General features: G+C 44.8%; 1 protein-coding gene across 1 annotated transcript; it reads left to right on the top strand.

The window, feature by feature from the left end:
• Nucleotides 1-35: 35 nt before the first annotated feature.
• Nucleotides 36-1,240, top strand: LOC120954787 (tRNA-splicing endonuclease subunit Sen2). Its single transcript, XM_049609178.1, has 2 exons — nucleotides 36-707; nucleotides 776-1,240. The coding sequence occupies exons 1-2, from the start codon at nucleotides 173-175 to the stop codon at nucleotides 1,063-1,065; spliced, it is 825 nt and encodes a 274-aa protein (XP_049465135.1). The 5' UTR covers nucleotides 36-172; the 3' UTR covers nucleotides 1,066-1,240.
• Nucleotides 1,241-16,546: the final 15,306 nt, after the last annotated feature.

The following is a 16,546-nucleotide window of genomic DNA, read 5'->3' as shown; positions in this document are numbered from 1 at the left end:
CGCAAACGCTTGCTTCGTTGGAAACGCTTCATTCGCTCCGACTGACAGTAACTCAAGAAATGTAAACAAACATCATAATTAGCTGCTTCACAGAACGTGCCTTTTACTGCACCAAAAGCTAAAAATGTTTAATAGATAATCTACAAATCTACAAATTATTCTTCCCCTAGTGATGGCGGCAAAGTGTAATTTATTTGCTTTTAGCCTTAAACCGAAGAAGAAAACTCCACCGGAACTCTCGCAAACACTGCCACTGCCGGTGCCGGTTGATGGCGAGCCCTTGCCGATAGAAGCCATCTTTACGGGATACACAATTGATGTCGTAAATCCCGTCGATATACGGCTGCTATGCTTAAATGGAGGTTTCGGGCAGGGCATGTTGTCTCGCGCATTCCCGGTTTGCATGACAAACGCGCGAGACGCGACACGCAAAAGGAAACGGCATCTGCCCGCATCGACGCAAGACCCGAGTGCTGGGATGATCGAGGAACCGCTCTGCTTATTTTTAGAGGAAGCCTTCTTCCTGATGCATGTGTTGAACATTTTGTGCCTTAAAGACACGCGCGGGAACACGATCAGCGTTGCGCAGGCATTTGCAAAGTTCCGGACAGTGAAGCGCAACTTCCTGGCATGCTACTGTGCTTATTTGTATCTGAAGTCGAAAAATTGGATCATTAAAAGTGGAATCAAGTTTGGAGGAGATTTTGGTAAGGATTTGCAACACAGAGTTCTGTAGGATATAAATTAATAATTTCCTCGCTTTCCTGCCTTTCAGTGATTTACGTAAAAGGACCACAGTTTTATCATGCGTCCTACATCGTACTAATACAGGAAGTGTTCGATGGCGCAGATATGCAATCTTCCGCAGTCGATGGATTAGATTTTCAAGGATTTAATCGTATCGCGGAAACCACCGGAAAGGATTTACTGTTCCTAGAGGTGCACTATCCCTCCGCTCTTGATCTGTCGGACGATGCGGCCTGTTTGGAGCGGGTAAAAGACGTTCACGTTGCCGAAACGTTTACCAAGCATCATAATTATCTAGCAGCACGCAATCATGCTTAACATGGAATCTATGTCTCATGAAGCAATCCCACAAATCATCCTAAATTGTACACGGAATCTTCTTAGTTGCATCCAGTGATGTAACGTCGGGAAAGTACCTTCTTACCCGGCGTGGTACTCAATAGGACACGTGTATTTAGCTTAGATTGGTATCTTCTGCACCACGGATTTAGGTGTGAGTACTTTCTCATTTGTTTGATAAGGAAATTTTAATCTTTTACAAATGCCCTGTATTTATTGTCTTTTTTTCTTTCCCATTTTTTCTGGTATAGAAACAGCGTTGCGAAAAAAACGATAGATGAAGAAGGTCGGAATTGGTATGGAAAAGTTAAATAGGTACTAAGCACGATAAACGCAATGTCTAACACAACAACGCATGCTGCACAATGTAGGTTAGTACTTTCAAACAAACCGAGAGATATGTTATAGAATATTATTGCATCGGCATTATCGTGGAAGTAAAGCGCTCGTACAGTCTTTTCCCCAGTTACGCGAATTTTTATTTTTTACAGTTTATATGTCAAATTGGGGCGGTCCCATTGTACAGTCGTCAACTCGAACGACTCAATAACATGCCCGTCATGGGTTCAAGCCTAGAATGGACCGTCCCTCCGTAGCAAGGATTGACTATGCGGCTGCGTGGTAATGAATCAAGTCTTGAAAGCCTGTAAAAGCCGGCATGTCCCCGTAGGACGTTACGCCAAATAGAAGAAGAGGAATGTCATATCAGTACAATTTTCTTCATTAAATGTCAAATGTAAAATAATATGCAATTTTTCCAAAAGTTATCTTCTTCTTCTTTGGCACAACAACCGCTGTCGGTCAAGGCCTGCCAGTACCCACTAGTGAAGTGAGCTTGGCTTTCAGTGACTTATTGTTACCATAGCAGGATAGTCAGTCCTACGTATGGAGGCACGGTCTATTCGGGAATTGAACCCATGTCGGGCATGTTGTTACGTCGTACGAGTTGACGACTGTACCACCAGACCGGCCCAAAAGTTTTAAATCATTAAAAACCAGATATAACCTAATTTTCTACACGAATTGCAATAAAAAAGTAATATATTACATAAATGAACTAAAATTAATCAAACATCATTATTAATCAAGTAAATTTTGGCTGAAAACGTGATATTCGACGTACGTGAAAATCCGAGTTACGCGAATATATCCAGAATGCATTATTCGCGTAACTCGGGGAAAGACTGTAGTAAAGCCAATAACAAAAAGTCAAAAAATGTAGAAGTACAATTACAGTGGAGCGCCGTTTATCCGGGCTTCTCGGGACTTGGCTTCGCCCGGATAAGCGAATAACACGGATAATGAGTCAAATCACATATATTTTATCACCAATTCCTGGTTATTTTTTGGAAATTTTTCTTATTTTTTTATAAAATAACCCAGTTTTTATTAACTTCAAGTTTTTCGAAAGAGAATTTTTAAAATTTGCCATGAGTTATAGTGTTTTTTGTTATGACAATGTGCTCTTATAACCGCTTTTTCAAATATCCTCCTCATAACCCAATGTCACTTTTGTATTGAACTGTCATTTCTTAACAGCACGGATAAACGGAAAGCCGGATAAAAGGTACCCGGATAAACGCCGCTCCACTGTATTTCGAAACGATTGAGCGTTAGGGCCGTGTCTGTGCTTTATCGCATGCGATTTTATCGCACGTGCTGTCAGACGCTTTTTCGTATAATATTGCGATTATTTGGATGATATTAATAATATAACGATTATGAAAAATCAAGTTGAGATTGTTCCTACAAAATACCACACATTTAGTTTGACAGATAAAATCGGATGCGGCGTCCGACGAAATCAAAATTTATTGATTCCGTCGTACGACGAAATTAAAATTTTTTGATTCCGTCGTACGACGAAATCGCACGTCCGACGTTATCTGTTAAATTCCATATAAAATTTTGACAGGCCTTCCGATAAAATCGCATCCGATGGAGCACAGACACGGGCCTTAGTGATGAATAATCGATGTACGTCTTGAGCCATGGAGGGTCAATGTCTAAAGCTAGAACCAATGTAAAAGGCGTCGTTTAGAGCTGTGGAGATTTTGACTAATGAGGCCCTTCACGATTCTAGTTAGTTTTTTGTATGGAGTTAGCCAGTTGGAGGCTGAAATCATGTGTTCCCGAGTTACGCGGTTTCTGCGTTCCCGACGAATTCGCGTAACTCGAATATCCGCGTAAGTCGAATTTCACGTTTTTTGACTAAAATACTATTTATTACTCGCAGTTTTTGATTTATATTAATACTTTTATACACTTTATCGTTTATTTGTTATGATTCGTGCAGAAAATTCTAATATTGGGGCCCTTTCCGTTTGAAGTTCGTAGGCTGGAATTTCAGCCTGTCAGCTGTTTGCATTGTATAGCAGTTTTCGAGCAGCTATCTAATTGAGTATAATATACAGGTGGGCTTATCCCAAGGTGTATGAATTTAGAAGGCTGCTTTTTATCGCTTCTGCTTCTGAATGAAGATTGTAAGAGTGTTTTGAGTATTCGTCAAGCCTGCAGAAAGCTTGTTTGAGCAAAAGTTTTCACCCGTTCTGCCAAAAAGTGATGTTCAAAATTGGTTTGAAAAACATCCTATGAGACCACCTGGACTACATACACTTTGATTCCAGATTCCACCACCTGATCTCTTTAATGCACCTTGGGATAAATGTAAACAACACCGTGTTTTCGAACAGGTACTCGAATCTAATTCTAGCTATGAGGCTAGAATAATCTAGACTGAAAATCGCAGGCTAGTTTTTTTGTGTGGTTTTGTATGGAGTGTTTACATGATTTTAGCCTCCAACTGTCAAACTCCATACAAAAAACTGACTAGAATTGTGAAGGCCCCCATTTCTGGCTTTTAGCGGTTTCAATTTGTTAGCAAAAATGCAATTTATACCGAACTGGAAGCAAATTGTACTGATTTGACATTTAATCTGTCAAAGGGGTCCTTTCAGTTTTGAGGCTAAAATAATCTAGACTGAAAATTGCAGGCTAATTTTATGTGTGGTTTTGTATGGAGTGTTGATACATGATTTCAGCCTCCAACTGTCAAACTCCATACAAAAAACTGACTAGAATCGTGAAGGGCCCCAAATTTAGAAAACCGCGTATCTCCGAAGCCGCGTAAGTCGAGAACCGTGTAACTCCGGAACAGACTGTAAACACTCCATACAAAACCACACAAAAAAAACTAGCCTGCAATTTTCAGTCTAGATTATTCTAGCCTCATAGCTAGAATTAGATTCGAGTACCTGTTCGAAAACACGGTGTTGTTTACATTTACCCCAAGGTGCATTAAAGAGATCATGTGGTGGTATCTAGAATCAAAGTATATGCAGTCCAGGTGGTCTCAAAGCATGTTTTTCAAACCAAATTTTAATATCACTTTTTGACAGGATGGGTGAAAACTTTTGCTCAAACAAGCTTTCTGGAGGCTTGACGAATACTCAAAACACTCTTACAATCTTCATTCAGAAACAGAAGCGATAAAAATCTGTCTTCTAAATTCATACACCTTGGGATAAGCCCACCTGTACATTATACGCACTTAGATAGCTGCTCGAAAACTGCTATACAATGCAAACAGCTGACAGGCTGAAATTTCAACCTACCATTTTAAAACGGAAAGGACCCCAATAATAGGTTTAGAGTAGTTGTGATATGTTTGAAGCAGTATTAACGCTGTTTGATATTGGCATTGGTTTGTTCACGATCAAGATTTATTTGTACGATAACTTCAATAGAATGCGTTTAGCTGATGAGGCTTTGGTATAGCACTGCGCTCTTTCTCTATCCCCTCTCTCTCTCTCTCTCTCTCTCTCTCTCTCTCTCTCTCTCTCTCTCTCTCTCTCTGTTTCTCTCTCTCTCTCTCTCTCTCTCTCTCTCTTTCTCTCTCTCTATCTCTCTATCCCTCTATCTTTCTCTCTCTCTCTCTCTCTCCTCCGTAAATAAGTTGTAAGTTAATCAATTAATACTCAAGCAATCGCTAGAAAGGAACAGCGTTACCCCTAGATCATATTTTATTTTACAAATTTTATCATCTTCTTTGCTTCTTGATCATCTTGTCTGAACAGCCCCGGAACCCTGGAATCGCCTAGTTAGTTAGGCTATCGCTGATTGAAGCTGAGGGGTGAGGGTGCGGTCACGCTCACCATACCGCGTGCTAAGTGTGTACCGAGGTGCAAGGTAGCAATAGGGCTATCGGGCGAGCAGATTGTCTCACCTGCGGTTATCCAGAATGGAGCAAAAATAGGACGAGCAGACACGGCTATTGTCGATGTTGATCGAGCAAACAGAAGCTGCTAGACAACCCGACCCCGCCAACAACAAGCGATGATTCACCCGATCAAAGGCAGCCTTAAGGTCGGTATAGATGACATCCATCTGGGCTCCCGAAGCGAATGCAGCATGGCAGTGAGATACAAACTCCACCAAATTGGTGGTCACACTGCGGCGAAGGAAGAACCCGTGTTGGCGTGTTGATATCAGCGAGCGGCAACAGTTCAAGAGCGAGTTCTGGACGACGACTTCAAAAACCTTAGCACCTGCAGGCAAAGTGGTAATGCCACGGTAGTTTTCCACTAAGCTCTTATCCCCCTTTTTATGCACAGGAAACATGTAGGACGATTTCCATGCTGCTGGAAACATACGCTGATTGAGCGAGAGTGTGAAGATACGAGCCAGAGGTCCGGCCAAAACTTCGCTGCATTTGGCCAGAACTGCGGTTGGAATACCATCAGGTCCAGGGTTGTAGGATGGTTTGACCTGCTTGAGCGCCTTTAGCACAGAATCTCTGGAGATGTTTATGTCACGCACATTAACATCGACAGCGTCGGAGGGCACGTTGTTGAGAGCAGCATCCAATGAGAAGCCAGGAGCTTCAGTGGCAAACGAACTCATGAAACGATCAGCAAATAAATTGCAGGTTTCCTCTTTGGTACACGAAGTTGTTCCATTAAAGGAAACTATAGCTGGCAGGGAGCTGTTTTTCCGTTTTGTGTCGACATACCTCCAAAATTTTTTCGGTTTTCTTCTTAAGCTGAACTGTATACGGATCAAAAAACGAGAGTGAAGTTGTCTATTATAGCTTCGATATACATTGTGTGCAGCGATGAACCGCAATCTCGATTGTTGTGTTCCACTGTTTTGATAAAACCGATAGCAGGAAGATTTGTTTCGTTTTAAGCGGCGTAATTGAGCATTACCCCACGGTGGACCCTGTCGTGGACGTTTTATAGGGCAACAGGCAGATAAATGTTCCGCAAATTTCCGATTGAACATATCGAGTGCATGGTTTACGTCCGGGTTTCCATCAAGGAATGACCAGTCAGAAGATTGCAGTAGATCATTTAGAATCGAAAAGTTAGTGCGACTGTAGTCGAGCATGCCTAATTCTTGATGTGATGTTGTATGATGTTCTGCTTTGGCTAAGCCGTTCGGCAGGCACAGCTCTATAGGCGGATGATAGCAATCAATAGCAACTATAGGGAAGGGTGTTATTGTCGGTGGAGAGCATTGTTATCATGCCTTCCTTTTCTCTCCAACGGCAAATTTGTCGAGCAGCTCGTCGAGCTGCCCGTCCCTGGCTCCGCCTCATACCCCTCGCCTGAGCGCGCTGTCGAAGGTTTGGATGTGTTGGTGCGTCAGACGGCCAATCGCTGTCAGCCGTCGTCCGTGCTTTTTCCCTCCATAGCGCTATCTCTTTCTCGCGTGTGGTCAATGCTCATGAGTTGCTGTGGCGCTTAAAAAACCGTTTATACACATTGCGGCGATGAAGTTGCATTTTTACAAATCAAACCAAAAAAGCGCAATGAGTTTAATCGATGCAATGTAAAAGTGACTACGGAATCGCTAGCGCACGATGGAGGGTTTGCTGTGCAACGCGCAGAACCCTAATTCGCTCTAACACGTTTCTAACACTAAGCTTTTGCTTTCGTCTGTTGTGGATTACATAGATATGCTAAGCATCCTGCGCATGGTTGTGAGTGTGCGTGTGTATGCAAAACTGTCGCCAAATGTAATTTCATGACAGGCGGAAAGACGAATTGAGGCCCCTGAGGAGGGGGTACTGACACACAGCTGTTGGAAGATTGAACGGTATACTTAAATTGCCAGCGGATGGGGGGGGGGGGGGGGGGGGGGGTTGGCCGTGGGACCCCTACGATCATCGGTCACAGGCCCTAAAATTGTTGTCGCCATGGGGGGAGGGGAGGTGCAAATGGTTCTCCAGCCACGGAGCCCCAACGACCATCTTTCCGGGGTCCTTGTCGCTAATAATCTGTCCACTTGTAGACATACGGCATACTACAGACTAGAGATCTTCGGCGACCGCCTAGTCCGCCTACCGTTAGGTCCACCGCTGGTTCATGACGGTGTTTTTTTTTTTTTACTGTGGAGGTGCATCCTTCCCCCTGCCTGCAGCGTATGCATCGAGCAGGAGACAGTGTGGCAGAATGCAAGTTACCCGCTGGATAGGAGCGGTCGCGCGGCAACGCCATCCGCAAATCTGCATGCCCGTCGTAGGTTCTAACCGCGTATGAACCGTCCGCCGTAGCAAGAGGTGACTATCCGGCTACATGGTACTCAAGTCCTGAAAAGACCGGCATGATCGCGTAGGCCATTACGCCAATAATAAGAATAATAATAAGAAGAAGAACTTAGCATAGCAGTCCACACTCGTCGAAGGTTTTTGTTTTGACTTTGGTGCTGCCGGGTTTACCGCTGTGACGCGACAAATGCACGGAATGCACTCGACCAAAACATGAACCTACCGATCCGAACCTATTCCAAGGCAATGCCGGTCGCACGGCAAAATGATACCGACTCAAATCCAACAAGCCATCAGATCCTTGACGGACAGGTGCAGTATCATACGCGCACCGCAATAAACAAATCCAGAATCCTCTTTTGTATGGATACAAATCAAAATGTTGTTTCCACTTTCGTCCGCTAGCTGAATTAGAAATAAATGTGCAATATATCACACGCACGTTTGCTTAGATCACGTGTTTTTTTAATACCCCCAACAGCAGAGCCGATTGCAAAGATGCCAATGCCAATTGTTGTGTAGTCTCTCAGGTAGCGAGATAGAAAATGCATGGACGTTGTAGCTGCAGCGGATGAAAATGTACGCATCAGAATCAAATAGTTTTGGGGTTTCCAAACGCACGCACACACACAAACACACACACACACACACACACACACACACACACACACACACACACACACACACACACACACACACACACACACACACACACACGCACGGACGCACGCATACACACACACACACACACATGCACGTGAGCACGCACGCACGCACGCATACACACACGCACACATGCACGTACGCGTGCACGCACCCGCGAAAGCGCGAACGCAAGCACGCACCCACGAAAGCGCGAACGCAAGCACGCACACACGAAAGCGCGAACGCAAGCACGCACCCCCCACCAGAACCCCCCCCCCCCTCCACGCATGATCGATTCAGGCTACCTCATCGGTAGAACGGCTGGTTCAGCTATCTTGTTGTGCATCCTCATCCAAAGCGCCAGGCGGGGTGGGGGATCGCGACATGATAGAGTGAACGGTCACTTTCCCCGCACTGTGTGTATCGCTGTATTTCCCCGCGCTCCCACAGTATGTGTATCGAGACCCGAAAACTCGAGACGGATTTCGGCATATTCAAAAATAAATTTTATTGCCACTATTCACTGTGCTACATGATGCTTAGAAGGTCGTTGAAGCGTCAAACATGTTCAAATTAAAAAATATTAGATTAGTGTTAGACGTTCTCGTACGCTTGTTTTAAATAGGCATCTTCACCCTCAATTGGCAGGGGCATCGAATGGTCTCATCAGTAGCGGCACGAAATAAAATAAACCATCAATACACCAACAACACTTTGAATTCTAATCCAGCTTCTCCCACAGCGTCTCAAGGTCACACACAAATTAATAAATGCTAACACCCACCAATAACAATACACAACCGCAATGCACATATATGAACCAACGCATACACCACAACAACCAATCAGCTGGCGGCGGAAGGCACGGGCTGAAGCGCAAGTAAGGCAGGGCAGGGTGAGGGAGGGAGAAGAAGCGGATAAGAAAATGGGCGCCAATATTTTTTAATTTTTTGACCGTTTTTTTTGCTCCGCCGCCATAAATAGTTCGTCCATTTCGCCCACAGATGGCGCTAAACTTGCTCGACCCAGCGCGGGAATCGCTGAAGTCCAGCGCGGGAGACCAGGCCAAATCTGCGCTGGAAACTGCTCGAATTTGCGCAGCGGGGTGGAGGTACACCGGTAGACATAAAAATAGATTTTTTTTTTGTGTGCACTAGATGTGTCATCGCCAACAGTTCGAGGCGTACTGAATTTGCAATCGCCGATTTTTGCCTTTTATACTCTCAATTTTGGTGCGCTACTTATCTGAGCTACGAGTGTCGATAGCGTTTTGCGGCAGTATAAAAGGAGAGCCAAACCGTGCTGCGCTTCATTCTTCAAACAGTGGTCAAGGTGAAAGTTTGCGATTAGAAAATTCCACAAATTCATCATGGGTCGCGGGAAGCACTGCACTCCAGAGGAGCGGAAACATATTCTGGGTTTGTATCGTGAGAACGTGCCTATCAAAACAATCTGCAAGGCGTTCGGCCGTTCGCGGACGTTTGTGGACAACGCCATTCGTAGCGAGGCTACGGGTCGTCCGCGAAAAACAACGGCTGACGTTGACGCGCAGATTGTTGAGATAATCAGGGCGGACCCTTTCAAAACTTGCAGTCGTATCAAGCAGGAGCTTGGATTGCAAGTTTCGGCGAAAACGGTGTCTCGCCGTTTACACGCCGGTGGGTACTGTGCCCGGAAACCGCGGAAAGTTCGCCTGAAGAAAATTCGGAGACGAAGAGCATTACATCTTTCAGCATGATAACGACTCTAAGCACACATCGCGATTAGTTAAATGTTTTTTGGCAAAGAGGATGTGCAAGTTCTACCGTGACCTGCGTTGAGTCCTGACCTCAACCCGATTGAGAATCTGTGGTCAACTCTCAAGCGTCAGCTTAAGAACAAGCTTGCACGACAGCGCTATGGAGACGCTGCAGGGCTATGTGGAAACGCATACCCAGAAGCGAATGCCGTAGCCTCATCGGCGATATGGCCAAACGCTGTCAGGAAGTGATAGCGAATAATGGTCAACACATTGACCGTTAGAACGTGTTTCCGCTCTGTGGACACCGCAACACCACCCTCCCAACAACCACTAAAACAGTCCTTTTCAGGGCTACCAAATATTTCTGACAAGAACTATGTCTTTCGGTCACAGAAAAAAGTTCCTATTTTTATGTCCACCAGTGTATGTACCCACTAAAGAAAATCCAGCCGACGGTCTAACCAAATGTAATAAAGACACCGAAATAGATGCACAAGGGAGGTGGATAAATGGTCCGGCATTCCTTTATCGCCCAAAGGAATGTTGGCCGGAACAAAATATAATAGCCCACGAAGAAAGACGGGTGCCACTACTCGCTCACTCGACAACAACCTCAGAAAGTCCCTTGATAGACGCGTCTTGATTTTCTAAATGGAAAGTGTTGGTAAGAACAGTAGCCACAATTCGTCGATTCATTACTAACTGTCGACTCAAGCAAAAAGGCAAAGCAATAAAAACCTTAGAAGCTACTAAAAAACAATCTCACCTCATCAAAACAAATGAAAAGGCCGTAATCGTTCCTTCCGAATCAGAGGAACTACACTTCGCTGAGATCACTTTGTTTAAAATAGCTCAAAGAGACCACTAAGCAAAAGAGCTTGCTATACTATCGAAAAACGACGGCAATGAGATAATCTCCACTATCGAGCGTGCAAGTCCATTACATAACGTTGACCCGTTTACCGATGAGCATGGAATTTTACGATTCAATGGAAGAACTGCTAACGCGTCTCAAATCCCATATGATGCAAAATTTGCCGGTGATTTTACCTACACAACATACCATAACGTCGTTACTCCTAGGACACTACCATGAGCGGCATGCACACGCCAATAGGGAGACAGTAGGTAACGAAGTCCGGCAGCGGTTCTACATTCCGTTTTTGAGAGCAGCCGTGGATAGGGCTATGAAATCCTGTAGACGCTGCAAGGTAAAAAAGTGTAAGGCACAGAACCCTCGAATGGCACAATTACCGAAACAAAGACTCACCCCACTCCTGTGTCCGTTCACAAATGTGGGAGTCGACTATTTGGGCCCAATCGATGTGACTAATTCCCGACTAAATGAGAAGAGGTACGTGGTCGTCTTCACATGCTTAGCAACGAGGGCGGTCCATCTTGAAGTCGCCCACAGCCTTTCAACAGAATCATGCATAATGGCCATCAGGAGATTCGTTAGCAGCAGAGGTCCTCCGACAGAAATCTTCTCAGGTAATGGGACTAATTTCCAAGGCGCCAGTAGTGAACTGAAAAAGCAGATGATGAATGTGAACCTTAACCTGTGCAGCCACCTTTACGGACGCCCATACTAAATGGAACTTCAATCCGCGCCGCATATGGGGGGGTTCTTTCCAAAAGTTCTACTCGCGCCTTTTCTTTCAAAAAGTTTACTTTGCTAAGCGATCGTCGCAACAAGCTGATTAAATTTCACTTCACTCATCCGGCGCTAAAACCGATTTACTTTAAGAAGGCACCAGCCTACTATCAAGAAACTATCAATCTATAAAACAAATTTTACGGTGCTGCCAGCGGTGCTTGGATGTTTTTTTTTACGAAGCTTACAATTATCCATCCACACAATGGTAACCACTCTTTTTATGGATAATGCAGCACCGAGATAGTTTTCAGTGTTTTAAGTAGTTTTAAGAAAAGACCTATTTTACTTATGAATTTTTGCATTTCATGAAATACTATTAAGCCAGCGCCTGTGAAACTGTTGCGCGCAACAACGGTTGTTCGGTGGCAACACGTCCCAATCACAATTGATTAATTTCAATTACTACGCACATATTTGTTAACAAACAAACTTTTAACTAAATCCGGATTATCTACCAAAATTACTTACATTGACGAGGTGAGATCTGCGATAATGTTTTTGTACTTGACTGCACGGAAATGTTAACAACGAAATGGTCGTCCCAGCGCGGTCAAGATGCTTATGTTAGGAAAGGTGTTGCAAGTTGTTATCAAGGTGCCCCAAAATCTGTTATCGACAGGTGGAAGGTCATGGCCAGAGTGACCAGACATGCATACCTATTTGGGATGGTGTTTGTAATTTATGGCACGTGCTTTCAAGTGTTATTTCCGTTGACGTTGCGGTTATTTGGATCAAGGTGTGTTTATTAAGGAGGTGAATTGTTAGCGCGTTTTCCGGGCGCCATCATTGAGTATTGTTATGTCAAATTGCATACAATTTTGTATACCCCCCTCCAGCCCTCCCCGATTTTAATACCGGAGCCCCCAGTATTGTTATGTCAAGTCGTGAAATGTCAATTTGCTCTGAAGCACTTCACCTCCTAATATCCATACACCTTGATTTGGATGAATGTAATAGTTAAACGATGATAGTAAATAATTTTGAGAACATTTAAGTTTATAGTTTTTCGATAAAAAAAATTATCATTTGGGTGTAAAAGATTTTTTTTGTAAATTTTCAATATTTTCCTGGAAAATTTAGTGGTTGCTACATGTAATTGATTTCATATTAAAGACCTTTTTGCTCGGTATCTTACCGTTTCCGAGATATTTAAATTTGAAGATTTTCTCAATACTTAGAAAAGATTTTGGATCAATATATCTTGTCAAATTAACGTATTTAAACACTTATACGTGCTGAAATGTACAATAAAACCATTGAAAATATTGCAATATCACATTGGTTTCCCGTTCTAGATGGGCAACCAATTTGAAGCAATGCAAAAAAGCAATACAATAAATATAGAACACGTTGATTTTGTGGATACGCATACGCACAGGCTAAAAACTGTTCTAAACTGTGCGTATGGCTGATTGCGTTGCTACTGTGTGAAGTCCCAAGTGCCACAAATCCACTAAACGACCACTAAACGGGTTCTAAACGACTCAAGCTCTCAACCTAAACGGAATATAGAAAGACTTCGTTTAGCAGACGGCAAACGACTCATGCATTCTAAAAATAGCAAAAAAGCTGGTGGCGCCATCTGTTTGTGGGATACCCAACCAGTGGAGTTTCCTCGCTTGGAGGAGAGCTTTCCCATTCCCCCTGTACTGTTGTATGGTTTCGCATTGAAGTTATGCATCGCTAGAACTAGAACGGCGATACAATTGTTTAAATACTTAACCCCAACGGAAATCACCAGCACTGAAGCAAGTGAGATTTGATTAATGGTCGTTGGTGTTGATACCCATGTCGCTCACGCGACGTGAGTACCAGTGAGCGTATGCGTAGGCTACGGTGAGCGTAGGCGGAGCTTAGTAGTACCACTACTACTAAGCCGACAAAACTGTTTCCTTGCGGAACACATGCATCAGTGCTGCGCGGCAACAAGCGCAAGTTGGCAAACTTGCGCACAGGAACCCTGGTTCGATTCCGCGTAGCGATTACTATTTTCGTCTTACGTTCCAGAAACGGATTTACTAAATATAATTATATTTTCGCGGAAAATGCTCTAGGCAATCGCTAGAGCAGCATGTTGCTTGTAAACGACTCCAGTGGAAGAAAAATAAAATAGTCAGTAGAAAAAGGAGAAATTTTGTGCAAGAGATTATTACTTCCGATTATTCCGAAAGTATTTAGATCCGTTCCACACAAGCCCTGTACTCCCTTCGAGACCCTACCCAAGGCAATCTTGACTGGACACTACTTGGCGAGAAGGCGTGGTCACCATCCTCTCCTTTACTACCCGGGCTCGTTCCCTCGTGTCAACTGACCAAGGTGTTCGACATTGGCAGGATTCCCCTTCCGTCCGCATAGGCCCCCGCAAGCTTAGGGCAACTAGCTGGAAGGCAGCCGTGAGGCGCGAATCTCTGTCGGTGAAGACGCTGCGGGAGGGAGACACTTGGTGCAAGACCGTGGTCGGTGGGTCCGCTTCGTCCATCCGCTTCGACAGCACGGGAAGGCAGCGGGCATATATTTGCCGCACGGAAGCCGACGGCATCGCCAGGACCAGTCACCTTCGCGGCTGGTCGGTGCACGACGGAGGCCGGGCGACAATGGTGGCTCCAGAGAGGACTAGCAACCGCTAGATTCTACATCGTGAGGCGTATAGATACGGACTGTATCAAAGCGCAAGGGTGCTTCGAGGAAGTGCTTCCATCGGACCGGTGGACGTTCGAGCAGGTTTTCCGGAAGGCGGAAGAACGCGCCAAGTGATCGCGTTATTTGGCCTGCGGACAAGTACCATCGCGTGAACCGACTGGTGGCAACTCGGCAGCAACAGGCAGCGACGTTAGACGATTGGCTCAATCTGGTTCGGCAGATAGGGGAAAAGAAGAGAAGACCAGAGCGACGAATCGCAGCCGCTGATATGGAGACGAGAGGGAAGAGTTCGGGAAAGCTCTTTCGGGCGTGCAGGTTATGCACGAGGAAAGATGAATTGGACCAAATGGTGCAGTGTGATGATTGCGACACCTGGTTCCACTTGGGCTGTGCAAAGCTATCCAAGCTACCGACGGAAAGCGAGCCATTTTTGTGTGTTGAATGCGATAAGCGCCCAATGGAAGAAGTTCCGGGGCCTTCGAAGACAAACGAGCCGGTAGCGGGAACGAAGATAGCGCCCGAGCAATCGCTAATATTGCAGCTTGTAGAAGCATTGAAAATGCTGCAGGGTGAGCCAAAAACCACCACCACGCCAGCTGTAAAAAAAGACGAACTGGTCGAACTTCCTGTGTTCGACGGAAGGCCGAGAGATTGGCCGTTCTTTAAGCAAACCCTAACGGAAACTACCAAACAAGGTAGATTTACTGAGCTGGAGAATCTCCACAGAATCTAACGATATGTGCGAGGCGAAGCCGCGAAATGCATAAGACCACTGCTACTCGATTCGAAAAATGTGGCTGCGATAATCGATAGGCTAGAAGAAAGCTTCGGTAGACCTGAACTGGTGTACAGGGAATTGTTGAAGGATGTGATGAAGGTACGTGTTGATCATGCAACAAAAATACCGGAATTATCAAACGCCATTGATAATCTGGTAACCAACATGATCGTACTAAAGTGTACGTCATACCTGAACGACGCAAGACTGATCGATGATATAATAGCAAAACTAGACATGACGTACCAGGAAAAATGGCTTGATTATAAAGACAGCGTGAGAGACGACGTTACATTGGAAGATGTAAATGACTGGCTGAAGACAGCGGCGCGAAAAATTCGCCGCATATCCTCACTACCTGGCCGTGAAAGGGTATTGATGCACGGAGATGACACAAAAAACCGCCCAATTAACCGAGAGAGCATTCGGAAGCAGAGGAATTTGTGTTTAGATTGCAAGGGCGATCATTGGCTAATAGATTGTTCCACATTTTGCGAACGAGATATTGGTGCAAAATGGACGATCGTTAGAAAGGCAGGTATTTGCCACGGTTGCTTAAAGTACACAAATCACCAAATAAGAGATTGTCGACTATGGAAGGGTTGCGGGGTGAATGGTTGCACCCAAAGACACCACTCAATTATGCATGACACGAGAAGAGAGGTACAACACGTTCCCGAACAAGGTGTCCATCACCACGGAGCAGCACCAAAAAAGTGTATCTATTACCAGATAGTACCAGTAACGTTGCGAAACGGTTCGACCAAAATCAAGACATACGCGTTTCTCGATGCCGGATCGTCAGTGACACTATTAGAAGAAAGTATGGCGAAACGGATGAAACTCGAAGGTGTGCGAGATCCACTCACTATGAAATGGACAGGGGACATTGAGAGCTGTGAGAGTTTCAGTAGAAGAGTAAAACTCAAAATACAAGGAAGCTCGGAACAGGAGTACTCGATGGAAGACGTGCGTACCGTCAAGCGTTTAAACCTCCCCGTGCAATCACTAGACGCAGCGAGGTTAACAAAGGAATATAGTCACCTCCTGGATGCTCCGATCGAAAGCTATAGCTACGCTCGTCCAATGATTTTAATTGGGTTGAACAATAGCCATCTGATACTACCGACTGCCTGGAAGGCGGGACTACCGAACGAACCAGTCGCGATCAAGACGAAGCTTGGATGGGTCGTGTTCGGGAAAGAAGGAGTAGATGCTTCAAACCATCCGGAACGATTGATGATTTTGAAGGAAGAAGATTGTATGGACGAGATGTTGCAAAAATACTTCTCGACTGAAGATTTCGGAGTAAAAACTACGGTGAAGCTCGTTAGCAGTGAGGAAGAGGAGAGAGCGGACCGTATAATAAGAGACACGATGGTGTTTAAGGATGGCAGGTATGAAATCGGTCTCTTGTGGAGGTCGAATGAAGTCAACTTTCCTGACAGT

This window comes from Anopheles coluzzii, chromosome 3 (genome assembly GCF_943734685.1).
Source record: "Anopheles coluzzii chromosome 3, AcolN3, whole genome shotgun sequence".
Lineage (NCBI taxonomy): Eukaryota > Metazoa > Arthropoda > Insecta > Diptera > Culicidae > Anopheles > Anopheles coluzzii.
Note: the sequence above shows the minus strand (reverse complement) of the source record. Positions and strands in the feature narration are given on the sequence as shown.

Excerpts from the sequence above, each read along its gene's own strand:
- LOC120954787 (XM_049609178.1), top strand. The coding sequence starts at position 173 with ATGGCGGCAAAGTGTAATTTATTTGCTTTTAGCCTTAAACCGAAGAAG. Across the intron at positions 708-775 it reads CAAGTTTGGAGGAGATTTTG|TGATTTACGTAAAAGGACCA; the intron begins GTAAGGATTTGC and ends CCTGCCTTTCAG.